The 14610-nt window shown below is 38.8% G+C and overlaps 1 protein-coding gene across 1 annotated transcript; it reads right to left on the reverse strand.

The window, feature by feature from the left end:
• Positions 1–1244: 1244 nt before the first annotated feature.
• rab9b (RAB9B, member RAS oncogene family) lies at positions 1245–12787 on the reverse strand. The gene is made up of 2 exons (XM_061901997.1): positions 12683–12787; positions 1245–4910 (listed from the first exon to the last, which is right to left on the reverse strand). Exon 2 carries the CDS (start codon positions 4859–4861, stop codon positions 4253–4255), a length of 609 nt encoding a protein of 202 aa, XP_061757981.1. The 5' UTR covers positions 4862–4910; positions 12683–12787; the 3' UTR covers positions 1245–4252.
• Positions 12788–14610: the final 1823 nt, after the last annotated feature.

Here is a 14610-nt window from a genome sequence, read left to right on the forward strand (position 1 = left end):
TCTCAAGACAAAAAGAAAATGCATGTTGAGTAGATGGAATAACATTTTCCTGGGATCTGGCTCAGCAATCAATGAACAATGCATCACTTTACAGGGCAGCTCGTCGCTGCAAAATGACACGGCTTTACTGAAAAGGAATATTCAAATTAGAAAAGGTTTTTTGTTGGCTCCAATTCAAACCAAACAAACAAAAAAAAAACACACAAGTTGTATACATTTTTGGTTTGTTTTATTTTGCAGCCAAAGCACTGACAAACAGTCTTATTAAAATGTAGTGCAAACATTTAAGAAGGGAGGAAACAAAGTTGGCTTTTTCAACTTTTGCACCACCTAAATCAAATTCACTGCTTGAACTGAAGGAAACGGACACTCAGTGTCAGTTAGGCCATTATTATAAAAATTGATCGTTTTATTCCAGACAGCCCAAATTAGGTTTTACATTCATGAATATTACAGCAACATGAGAGAACACTGACATGAAATCCTAGTAAGTGAAATGGACCACACACACACACACACACACACACACACACACACACACACACACACACACACACACACACACACACACACACACACACATATCCATCCATCTATCTATCTTCTTCTGCCTATCCGAGGTCGGGTCGCGGGGGCAGCAGCCTAAGCAGGGAAGCCCAGACTTACATATATATATATATATATATATATATATATATATATATATATATATATATATATATGTATATATATAAGTATATAAATGTGTGTGTATATATATATACACACACACGTAGAAATGTGTGTATATACTGTATATACACATAATTATAAAAATATGTGTGTATATATATATTCATATATACACATTTTATTTATATATATATATGAATAAAATAAGTGTATATATATATGAATATATATATATATGTATATACATATTTATGTACATAAATGTGTGTGTGTGTGTATATATATATACATATCCATACACATACATATATATTGTGTGTATATATATAAATAAGTGTATATATAAAAGTGTGTATATATGTATGTATATATATATATATATATATATGTATACACACACATACATACATGTATGTGTTCCATATATATATATATATATATATAATATATATATATACATACATACAAATATATATATATATATTCATATATATATACATATATACATATTTATATATATACAAATATACATATATATATACACATATATATACACATATATATATGTACATATATATACACACACACATGGCATTATATGTCAAATAGAAGCTGTGATATAAGCTACACCGTTTGAACAGAAGACAGGGAAACTGAAATACAGTTGGGGGTTGTGTTCCAATAAGACAGGACAATACTAGCAGTTAATGTCAATCATGTGAACAAGCCACTTATTAAAGGCCTGCATAGAACAAAAGTATACAGGCAGTACCTGACTTGAGTTTGCGTTCGTTTCACAGTGAAGCGAGTCTGCACATGCAGTTTTGTACAAACAAGACCAGAAGTACTTGGACAATGACTGACTTTGCCTTTACACACCATCACTATGGATTTCAATTTTTAATGTTTTTTTAATAAATAAAACAAAAATAGTACACGTTGAGATTCTGCCTCCTCATAAATGTAAATATATAGGGTTTTACTTCATTTATTTTGCAGAGTTACAGGAGCAAAAAAGCTAGTCAAAGATCATCTTTATGACAGCACTTTTTAGGAATCTTCTGCAAATATGTTAGTCTCTCACAAGTTGTTGTTTTTAACTGAATTTGCAGGCCACCAGATGAACAGCCTGAATGCTGAAAATTAGAGGACCTAAAATGGAACCTTGAGGAACACCATAAGTATAAGTAAAGAAGTTGAACAATACTGAGTCCATCTGAAGTAATACCTTGAAAATGTATCACATTTTGAAATAAATGTGTAGCTGTCAAGAAGGAAAGGACTTAAAGCGTGCCTTGGGGAACGCCTATTTTATATAAATCACAAGTTTGGACCCCAGTTTTCTGGGTTTTCTTGCAAGGTAAACATGTCTATGTAAGGATCTGCTCATGTGTTTACAGTGGTCCATGTTCCTCCATACCAGTGGTTCTCAAATGGGGGTACGCGTACCCCTGGGGGTATTTGAAGGTATGCCAAGCGGTACGTGAGATTTTTTAAAATATTCTAAAAATAGCGACAATTCAGAAATATTTTATAAATATATTTATTGAATAATACTTCAACAAAAAATGAATGTAAGTTTATAAACTGTGAAAAGAAATGCAACAATGCAATATTCAGTGTTGACAGCTATTTTTTGAGGACATGTTCCATAAATATTGATGTTAAATATTTATTTTTTGTGAAGAAATGTTTATAATTAAGTTCATGAATCTCTATTACAATCCCCAAAGAGGGCACTTTAAGTTGATGATTACTTCTATGTGTAGAAATGTGTATTTATAATTGAATCACTTGTTTATTTTTCAACAAGTTTTTAGTTATTTGTATATCTTTTTTCCAAATAGTTCAAGAAAGACCACTACAAATGAGCAATATTTTGCACTGTTTTACAATTTAATAAATCAGAAACTAATGACATAGTGCTGTATTTTACTTCTTTATCTCTTTTTTTCACCCAAAAATGGTTTTCTCTGATTAGGGGTTACTTGAATTAAAAATAATTTCACAGGGGTTACATCACTGAAAAAAGGTTGAGCGCTCTCGTTTTTTTAAGAGAATTTTCTTTAAAAATGTTTGTCTCCCAAATTTGGAACTGAACTCGGGGGCCAGAATGATGTCATTACCCCTGCAATAGGGCACACTTTTCACTTTCGGAAGAAAAAAATAAATAGTTCATGTCATATCACACTGCGGTGATCTATAAAGGCAAAAACCAAAACAAGCAGTTTACTTTATGATCTAACTGTATGCATAACTCCTTCTCTAATGCAAACACAGACACACACACACACAAAATTGCTTTATGACACCAAGATTGGCATCATTAGAGAACATAGTGTGAAAAATATGGTGCAACATAGCGACAAAATTGATTATCTATTTAAAAAAAAACGATGTATTCTTAAAATGCAATACAGTAATTTAAGCAGTAATCAATGTACCACATGAGAATTCATTAAAAACTCATTTTGAGAGTCACAGTCACTGAGAGCCTCCATAAATGTGTGTAAACGTGTACCGCGAGCACACTGTAATGAAACTGTAAGTACCATTTAGCTGCAATTATCATACAGTTCTCCTATCGAATGTGTTATTCACTGCATACAGAATAAACGAAGTTAAGGTGTTTAACTTTGTGACCACATTCAGCTGAGACGCGTAAAAAAAAAAAAAAAAAAGTCCCAGCGAAGCTAAGGAGACACTAAAAATGAGACGCTAATAACAGGACTGGATGGATTATTAAAGCTTCCCCCACGATCCAAAAAGACAGCATCAAAACATGCCCTGATTGTTGTTCAGTGCAATAAAAAATTAGCTCCTCTTCACACCAGGGAAGCACGCTTATCATTTCCTGATCTTTAAAATAACACCACACAATGGAATAAGGGGGTGTATCACAGAGAAAACAAACAGCAGTTTATAAACAGTAAGGTAAATAAAATAAAAACAAAACGAACAAAAAAACTGGCCCAAATACAGTACTTGAATTACCGGAAATTAAATCAATTGTGTTAACAACACCTTCAGTCGAATGGAGTTATAAAACAATGCTCACAATTCCCTTTATATTGAGTGCAATAAAAATAATCTGATCAACGATCTTTTTGTATCGTTACGTACCTATCTGTCCGTACCTGGTTGGAAAACAAACGTAGTCAGCTCGCAAACAGGTCTCTTGATAGCATTTGTCTGCTAATAGAGAAGCTAAAAAAAAAAAAAAATCAGCATACTGGCTGGTTAACAACTACATGAGTGTGCCATTTGTTCAGTTGAATTTATATTATTCTGAATGCTCCTAATGAGCGCAAATTAACATGTGCAGAAAAAGGTGAATTGTGCAATAATACTATCAGAGTATAGGAATAGTGCTTCAGAGTGCCAATAAGTCAGCCCTTTGACAGACTGCACCCTTCCAACTGCTCTCCTCAAATTGCATCTTATCAGCAGCATCGATACGGCTTATCCACAGAATGCTTGAGCAATCGGTATCTGCCCTTCGTGTACCATAAACAATCCCTTATTAGCCATCAGATTTCTGCCATCCAGATTCGAAAAGCGAGGTTCCGCACCGGACTTGTCAGCAGCAGGACCCTCGGGATATTTTGCGGTTTCCATGGAGATCAATAGTTCCACTCAGCACCGAGTGGTCGATGTGATCCTCTGCAGCCAGTACCTCCCTGACAGCTGCCTCAAACGCAGCCGTGACGTTCGTGTCGTCCTTAGCGCTGGTCTCATAGTAAGGACAGCAGCCGCTCTCCTCGCACCAGGCCCGCGCTTCGTCCTCGCCCACTTCCCTCTGCTCCATGTCCACCTTGTTGCCGAGTACCACGAAAGGGAACCGCTCGGGATCTTTGACGTCAGAGTAATACATGAACTCCTTCTTCCAGCCGCCGAGGTTCTGAAAGCTCTGCAGGTCGTTCACGGCGAACGTGAGCAGGCAGCAGTCGGCCCCTCGGTAGAAAGGCGTGCGCAGGGACTTGAAACGTTCCTGGCCGGCGGTGTCCCAGATCTGCAGGGTAACAAAGCGTCCATCCACTTCCAGGTCCCTGTTGAGGAACTCGACACCTATGGTGTGAAATGACTGGGAGTCGAAGCGGTCGGTGACATAGCGGTTCATCAGCGAGGACTTGCCTACTCCTCCGTCCCCGAGCAGGATCACCTTCAGCAGCAGGCTCTTCCCACTCATCGTACTCAACCCTCCTTGCTGGGTGGCACACTGGAGCAAGTCAATTCATCTTTGAGAGGAGAAAGCATGGCAAAAAACATTCTCAAAATGGAAATGTTGAAACAAAAAATACATAGGATTAAGTTCCATTTCTGTTGTGTAGTTTGGAGGGTTTTAAGGTATTGACAATCCGTATTAGTATAGTAACGCGATACTAATGAATCATATACGGTACTATACCGCCTCTGAAAAGTACCCCCAGTCGGCAGTGTTTTAGCTACTTCTAAATCACTAATCCTCACTTCCATGGCGACTGATAAAGTAAGTTTCTTACAAGTATCATTCCTGCAGGACGAGGAATAGCTAAACATGCTTCACTACACACCGTAGCTCGCCGGCGTCAAAATGTAAACAAACACCATTGGTGGATCTAGCCCTGACATCCACTGTAATGATACCAAGTACAGGAGCGTATCTTACATCGATATTTTTTGGCATCACATGTTCTTTTGTTTTAAAAAAATGTATACTATGTTTGTAAACTCAGTAAATATGTCCCCGGACACATGAGGACTTTGAGTATGAGCAATGTATGATCCTGCATTGACTTGGTATCAGATCGATACCCAAATGTGTGGTATCATCCAAAACTAATGTAAAGTATCCAACAACAGAAGAATAAGTGATTATTACATTTTAACAGAAGTGTAGATAAAACATGTTAAAAGAAAAATTAAGCATATATTAACAGTAAATGGTAAAGTAGATTAATAATTTATTTTCTACCACTTGTCCTTAATAATGTTGACAAAATAATAGAATGGAAAATGACACAATATGTTACTGCATATGTCAGCCGCTAAATTAGGAGCCTGTGTTTGCTTACTTACGAATAAAAGACAAGTTGTCTAGTATGTTCACTATTTTATTTAAGGACATACTTGCATTAAGAAACACATGTTTGATATACCGTAAGATTTTTTGTTAAAATAAAGTCAATAATGCGATTTTGTGTGGTCCCCTGTATAGGGCTGGGCGATATGGCCTTTTTTTAATATCTCGATATTTTTAGGCCATATCGCGATACACGATATATATCTCGATATTTTGCCTTAGCCTTGAATGAACACTTGATGCATATAATCACAGCAGAATAAAGATTCCACGTGTCTACATTAAAACATTATTGTTCATACTACATTTATATATATTCATTTTAAACTTTCATGCAGAGAAGGAAATCACAACTAAGTCAATTGACCAAAACTATATTTATTAAAGTTACTAGCAGGTGACTTTTCAAATGATGCTACATATTAGCAGTAATGCTACTTTTGGTAGCAACGCTTGTGCCCCACACTTGACAAATTAAAGTTGTCTATTCGACATCTTCCCGCTTAAAGCCGAACCACCGCCAGACGATGAACCCTCTGCTGTTTTTCGTGGGAACTAATTTTTCCTTCATTCGCACCTTCTTTCTCTCGTAATACCACTCGCACGGCTTCGCTAGCATCACAGCTAGCTTTACCCAGTCTGCTACCTCTCTTCTCCGCGAGGGCGTATACGTAGGTGACGTATGCCGTGACAGTTTGTGACGTATGTAATAAGGTACGCTTTCTGTCTGTGGGAAGGAGACACAAGAAGGAGTGGGAAGAGCCTGTAGTGTAATGCCCGCAGTAAAAAGCAACTGCGTGAGAACGTATACTCGAATATCATGATATAGTCATTTTTTATATCGCACAGAGACAAACCCGCGATCGTGTATATCGATATATTGCCCAGGCCTACCCCTGTATTTAGAAAAATACCGAAAAGCATCGAAATGTTTTTGGTACCGGTACCAAAACATTGATATCGAGACAACACTAGTAGGTTGTGATAATACGCAATATAAAAGTTGTTGAACGCTGCCACATAACGGCTTGTCCCCAATAAAAAGAAGTGTGCTCTTTGTAACTGACAAACTTATGGATGATAATGTTTACCACTTTGAAACACAATAAGCAGCCAAATTCAAACAATTGTTATCTTATCACCCATATGGCACAGTCAACAAAACGAAATGCAAATGACCGGGTGGTCTGTCAAAAAGTATGTCTTTTAAGTCATGTCATGTTACAGCACTGGCAGTTTAACACAAATTGTGTGGGGTTTTTTTTTAAACACTTGCCATGAGCCATGACCCTATTATGCCATTAAGAAGTAATGCATATGTTTGATTATTACAGTAAGGAGCCAAATGAGGTGGTTCGGGCATCTGGTCAGGATCCCACCCAAACGCCTCCCTGGGGAGATGTTTCGGGCACGTCTGACTGGTAGGAGGCCACGGGACAGACCCAGGACACGTTCAACCCAATCCACTTTATTTATATAGCACATTTAAACAACAAAATGTTTCCAAAGTGCCGCACAACAATATTAAAAACAACATTCAAATACTATCCTGAGCTCCACCAATGACTGAATAAAAACAAAAAATAAAAATAAATACATCCATCCATCCATTTCCTACCGCTTATTCCCTTTGGGGTCGCGGGGGGCACTGGTGCCTATCTCAGCTACAATCGGGCGGAAGGCAGCGTACACCCTGGACAAGTCGCTACCTCATCGCAAAAAATAAATACATATAAAACCAATATAAAAACAATATGATTAAAACGATTATAAGGGTGAAACCAATTAAAACAGTAAATAGAAATCAAAATTTTAAAACATAGAGGGCAACAGAGGACCACACAACTCACCTAGTGTTAAAAGCCAGAGGATAAAAGTGGGTCTTAAGACGAGACTTAAAACACTCGACTGTGGGAGCAGTTGGAATATGGACGGGCAGAGTGTTCCAGAGCTTAGGGCCGACCACAGAGAAGGCCCTGTCTCCCCTAGTTTTAAGTCTGGTCTTGGGCACCACGAGCTGGAGCTGGCTCTCGGACCTCAGAGCGCGCGCAGGATTGTAAATTTGGATGGAGGTCCAAGATATAATGAGGTGCCAGACCATGTACAGCTTTAAAAACAAAGAGCAAGATTTTAAAATCAACTCTAAAATGAACAGGGAGCCAGTGCAAACTCTCAAGGATTGGGGTTATATGCTGGCGTTTCCTGGCCCCTGTTAAAAGTCGTGCTGCCGCGTTCTGGACTGACTGCAACCGTTGGGAAGACTATGTCTCCCGGCTGGCCTGGGAACGCCTCGGGATCCCCCGGGAGGAGCTGGACGAAGTGGCTGGGGAGGGGGAAGTCTGGGCCTCTCTGCTTAGGCTGCTGACCCCGCGACCCGACCACGGATAAGCGTAAGATGATGGATGGATGTTACAGCACTGGAAGTTTAACACAAATTGTGTTTTTTTAAAGGCCTACTGAAACCCACTACTACCGACCACGCAGTCTGATAGTTTATTAATCAATGATGAAATATTAACATTGCAACACATGCCAATACGGGCGGTTTAGATTACTAAATTGCAATTTTAAATTTCCCGCGAAGTATCCTGTTGAAAATGACGCTTATGTTGACGCGTGCTTGTGACGTTATTGGTTGTAGTGGACATTTTATCCCAGCACCACTCACGGCTAAAAAATGTCCGATTTAATCACATAATTACACAGTATTATGGACATCTGTGTTGCTGAATCTTTAGCAATGTGTTCAATTAGTAATGGATTCTGTCGCAACACAAACACAGCCGGTTTTTATTTGTTTGTTGTGAAGCTTTAATATGGAACAGAGCGGTCCAGCGAACATGCTTCTCTACCACATGTCCACCGGCAGGTTTCGGTGAGAAAATTGTGGTAATAAGTTGGCTCTTACCGTAAACATGAGAGGAGCTTGTGTCATTCTTCCTGCAGCTATCAAAGAGGCAGCTGCGACTTTCTTGGCTCCTCCATGGCTTCACTCAGAGACATTGGCGGTCACCACACCCCTCCGATTTTCAGGTATGACTTTATAATCTCATAATCAGATAAGGGATTTTCCAGAATTATCCCAGTAAATGTGTCTAATAACATCTGAATCGCTCCCACTGCCCTCGTCTTTTTTTTTCTTTTCTTTTTTTTTTTCCTTCACTCTCACTATCCTTACCCACAAATCTTTCATCCTCGCTCAAATTAATGGGGAAATTGTCGCTTTCTCGGTCAGAATCGCTCGCGCTGCTGGTGTCTATGATTGTAATCAATGTGCGGATGTGAGGAGCCCTCACACCGGTGACGTCACGCACACATCAGCTTCTACTTCCGGTGCAGGCAAGGCTGTTTTATTAGCGACCAAAAGTTGCGAACTTTATTGTGGATGTTCTCTACTGTATCCTTTCAGCAAAAATATGGCAATATTGCAAAATGATCAAGTATGACACATAGAATGGACCTGCTATCCCCGTTTGAATAAGAACATCTCATTTCAGTAGGCCTTTAAAGGCCTACTGAAATGAGATGTTCTTATTCAAACGGGGAGAACATCCACGATAAAGTTCGCAACTGGAGAAAAGCCCTGCCTCTACCGGAAGTCGCAGGCGATGACGTCACATGTTGATGGCTCCTCATATAGCCATCCATCCATCCATCTTCTTCCGCTTATCCGAGGTCGGGTCGCGGGGCAACAGCCCAAGCAGGGAAACCCAGACTTCCCTTTCCCCAGCCACTTCGTCTAGCTCTTCCCGGGGGATCCCGAGGCGTTCCCAGGCCAGCCGGGAGACATAGTCTTCTCAACGTGTCCTGGGTCTTCCTCGTGGCCTCCTACCAGTTGGACGTGCCCTAAACATCTCCCTAGGGAGGCGTTCGGGTGGCATCCTGACCAGATGCCCGGACCACCTCATCTGGCTCCTCTCCATGTGGAGGAGCAGCGGCTTTACTTTGAGTTCCTCCCGGATGGCAGAGCTTCTCACCCTATCTCTAAGGGAGAGCCCCGCCACACGGCGGAGGAAACTCACTTCGGCCGCTTGTACCCGTGATCTTATCCTTTCGGTCATGACCCAAAGCTCATGACCATAGGTGAGGATGGGAACGTAGATCGACCAGTAAATTGAGAGCTTTGCCTTCCGGCTCAGCTCCTTCTTCACCACAACGGATCGGTACAACGTCCGCATTACTGAAGACGCCGCACCGATCCGCCTGTCGATCTCACGATCCACTCTTCCCTCACTCGTGAACAAGACTCCTAGGTACTTAATGGGATATTTTAATGGGAGCCTCCAACAAAAACAGCTATTCCGACCGAGAAAACGACAATTTCCCCATTAATTTGAGCGAGGAAGAAAGATTCTTGTTTGAGGATATTGATAGCGACGGACTGGGGGAAGGAAAAAATAAAAGAAAAAAGAAAAAAACGCGATTGCAATCGCGTTGCATTGAGACGGATTCATCTGTTTTTAGAGACATTTATTAGGATAATTCTGGGAAATCCCTTATCTTTCTATTGTGTTGCTAGTGTTTTAGTGAGTTTAACAGTACCTGATAGTCGGAAGTGTACGTCCACGCGCAGTGTCTCGGGGGAGTCGACGGCAGCTGTACGGGAGGCAGAAGCTCAGCTGATATCCGGTAAGTGGCGACTTTTTAACCACAATTTTCTCACCGAAACCTGCCGGTTGACATGTAGTCGGGATCCATGTCCGCTCTGATCCATAGGAAAGTTTCACCTCCGTGAATTTTAAACAAGGAATGTTTGTGTGGCTGAATGCTAAAGCTTCCCAACTCTGTCTTTCTACTTTGACTTTTCCAATATTAATTGAACAAATTGCAAAAGTTTCAGCAACACAGATGTCCAAAATACTGTGTAATTATGCCGTTAAAGCAGACGACTTTAAAGCTGTGTGTGTGTGCAGCGCTCATACTTCCTAAAAACCCGTGACGTCTTGCGTACACGTCATCATTACACGACGTTTCCAAGACGAAACTCCCGGGAAATTTAAAATTGTAATTTAGTAAACTAAAAAGGCCGTATTGGCATGTGTCGCAATGTTAATATTTCATATCCTGACTAATACTTCCCCGCCTGTTTTAGAAAATCTATATCCTACTCCAGTGGTTCTCAAATGGGGGTACGCTTACCCCTGGGGGTACTTGAAGGTATGCCAATGGGTACGTGAGATTTTCTTAAAATATTCTAAAAAAAATAGCAACAATTCAAAAATCCTTTATAAATATATTTATTGAATAATACTTCAACAAAATATGAATGTAAGTTCATAAACTGTGAAAAAAAATGCAACAATGCAATATTCAGTGTTGACAGCTAGATTTTTTTGTGGACATAATCCATAAATATTGATGTTAAAGATTTATTTTTTTGTGAAGAAATGTTTGGAATTAAGTTCATAAATCCAGATGGATCTCTATTACAATCCTAAAAGCCCTGCCTATACCGGAAGTCGCAGACGATGATGTCACATGTTTGATGGCTACTCACAAATTCACATTGTTTTTAATGGGATCCTCCAACAAAAAGTGATATTCGGACCGAGAAAACGACAATTTCCCCATTAATTTGAGCGAGGATGAAAGATCAGTGTTTGAGGATATTGATAGCGACAGACTAGAAAGCAAAAAAAACGCGATTGCATTGGGACGGATTCTGATGTTTTTGGACACATTTACTAGGTTAATTCTGGGAAATCCCTTATCTTTCTATTGTGTTGCTAGTGTTTTAGTGAGTTAAATAGTACCTGATAGTCGGAGGGGTGTCTCCACGGGTGTCTTGACGTGCAGTGTCTCAGGGGAGTCGACGGCAGCTTTATGGCACAAGCTCAGCTTTTCTCCGGCAAGAAGCGACTTTTTACCACAATTTTCTCACCGAAAACTGCTGGTTGACATTCCGTCGTGATTCATGTTTGCTTGACCGCTCTGATCCATAGTAAAGTTTCACCTCCAGGAATTTTAAACAAGGAATCACCGTGTGTTTGTGTGGCTGAAGGCTAAAGCTTCCCAACTCCATTTTTCTACTGTGACTTCTCCAATATTAATTGAACAAATTGCAAAAGTTTCAGCAACACAGATCTCCAAAATACTGTGTAATTATGTGGTTAAAGCAGACGACTTTTAGCTGTGTGTGTGTGTGTGTGTGCAGCGCTCATACTTCCTAAAAACCCGTGACGTCTTGCGTACACGTCATCATTAAACTAAAAAGGCCCTAGTGTGTGAATGTGAGTGTGAATGTTGTCTGTCTATCTGTGTTGGCCCTGCAATGAGGTGTCGACTTGTCCAGGGTGTACCCCGCCTTCCCCCCGATTGTAGCTGAGATAGGCGCCAGCGCCCCCCGCGACCCCGAAAGGGAATAAGCGGTAGAAATGGATGGATGGATAAACTAAAAAGGCCGTATTGGCATGTGTTGCAATGTTAATATATCATCATTGATATATAAACTATCAGACTGCGTGGTGGGTAGTAGTGGCTTTCAGTAGGCCTTTAAACACTTGCCATCAAGAAGTATTGCATATGTTTTATTATTGCAGTGACTTGATGATCCAGACAGGAGAGGAACAGCAACAACAGTGACTGGCGATTAGACTACTGCACATGCGCAGACGTGTGCCAGCTTGTCAAAATGTGGCTTGCAGCTAATAGCTATTTACTGTCTTGTCGGGGGTTCTATTATAAGGAAGTGCTTGAAAGATTCAATGTTAGGCGGGTGGCCAACTTACTGTAAAACACACATTAAAAATATGGAGGGATATCCCCAAAACATGTTTTTAAACGAGCATGTTGTTACAGTAGCCGGCTTGTTGACATTTCACATTGATCGTGCTAGCTGTTAGCTTGAGTGCATAAAAGCACTTCAAACCGCTTGGCAAGCGACACCGTAACGAGTAATACAGTGTTATGTTAAAACCATAATGGAAATAATTTGATTTAAGTGCTTACCTCATCCCTGGTGGTCAATATTATGCTGTTGTCCTGGTCTCCTACATCTCACGGAGACAGTGACTGTTGTGACGTGACGTGTGCGCGCCCCCAAGCAGGGAAGTGCACGAACGCCAACCCCAACAGAAACTTCCAGGGTCTTAAAGCCCGCCTGTTTTATTCTTATAGAGCAGTGGTTCTCAACCTAGGGAATAAGCGGTAGAAATGGATGGATGGGCTCTCAACCTTTTTTCAGTGATGTACCCGCTGTGAACATTTTTTAATTCAAGTACCCCCTAATCAGAACAAAGCATTTTTGGTTGGAAAAAAGAGATAAAGAAGTAAAATACAGCACTATGTCATCAGTTTCGGATTTATTAAATTGTATACAAGTCCAAAATATTGCTCATTTGTAGTGGTCTTTCTTGAACTAATTTGGAAAAAAAGATATAAAAATAACCAAAAACCTGTTGAAAAATAAACAAGTGATTCAATTATAAATAAAGATTTCTACACATAGAAGTAATCATCAACTTAAAGTGCCCTCTTTGGGGATTGTAATAGAAATCCATCTGGATTCATGAACTTAATTCTAAACCTTTTTTCACAAAAAAAGAAATCTTTAACATCAATATTTATGGAACATGCCCACAAAAAATCTAGCTGTCAAAACTGAATATTGCATTGTTGCATTTCTTTTCACAGTTTATGAACTTACATTCATATTTTTTTGAAGTATTATTCATTAAATATATTCATAGAGGATTTTTGAATTGTTGCTTTTTTTAGAATATTTTTAAAAAATCTCACGTACCCCTTGGTATACCTTCAAGTACCCCTAGGGGTACGCGTACCCCCATTTGAGAACCACCTTTAAAGAGAGTAGAAACAAGATGGAAAATAAATAAATACATACTTTATTTAATGAATGAATGTGTCATTAATTCATTATGATTGAAACGTAAATACATAAATGTGTTGATGGTGATGATTTATTAATTAACAAAAAAAAAAAAAAAATGACCTTGCAGAAAAAAAATAATTTAACACATTTGTATACGCGTATAGTGCTTGAAACCTTTGACATATCAATATGTGTAATTCAGTGGTTCTTAACCTTTTGTCAGTGATGTACCCCCTGTGAATATTTTTTTTTAATTCAAGTACCCCCTAATCACAGCAAAGCATTTTTGTTTGAAAAAAAGAGATAAAGAAGTAAAATAGAGCACTATGTCATCAGTTTCTGATTCATTAAATTGTATAAAAGTCCAAAATATTGCTCATTTGTAGTGGTCTTTGTTGAACTATTTGGAAAAAAAGATATAAAAATAACTAAAAACTTGTTGAAAAATAAACAAGTGATTCAATTATAAATCAAGATTTCTACACATAGAAGTAATCATCAACTTAAAGTGCCCTCTTTAAGGATTGTAATAGAGATCCATCTGGATTCATGAACTTAATTCTAAACCTTTTTTCACAAAAAAAGAAATCTTTAACATCAATATTTATGGAACATGCCCACAAAAAATCTAGCTGTCAAAACTGAATATTGCATTGTTGCATTTCTTTTCACAGTTTATGAACTTACATTCATATTTTTTGAAGTATTATTCATTAAATATATTCATAGAGGATTTTTGAATTGTTGCTTTTTTTAGAATATTTTAAAAAAATCTCACGTACCCCTTGGTATACCTTCAAGTACCCCTAGGGGTACGCGTACCCCCATTTGAGAACCACCTTTAAAGAGAGTAGAAACAAGATGGAAAATAAATAAATACATACTTTATTTAATGAATGAATGTGTCATTAATTCATTATGATTGAAACGTAAATACATAAATGTGTTGATGGTGATGATTTATTAATTAACAAAAAAAAAAAAAAAATGACCTTGCAGAAAAAAAATAATTTAATACATTTGTATACGCGTATAGTGCTTGAAA

The sequence above is a fragment of the Nerophis ophidion genome, linkage group LG05 (genome assembly GCF_033978795.1).
Source record: "Nerophis ophidion isolate RoL-2023_Sa linkage group LG05, RoL_Noph_v1.0, whole genome shotgun sequence".
Lineage (NCBI taxonomy): Eukaryota > Metazoa > Chordata > Actinopteri > Syngnathiformes > Syngnathidae > Nerophis > Nerophis ophidion.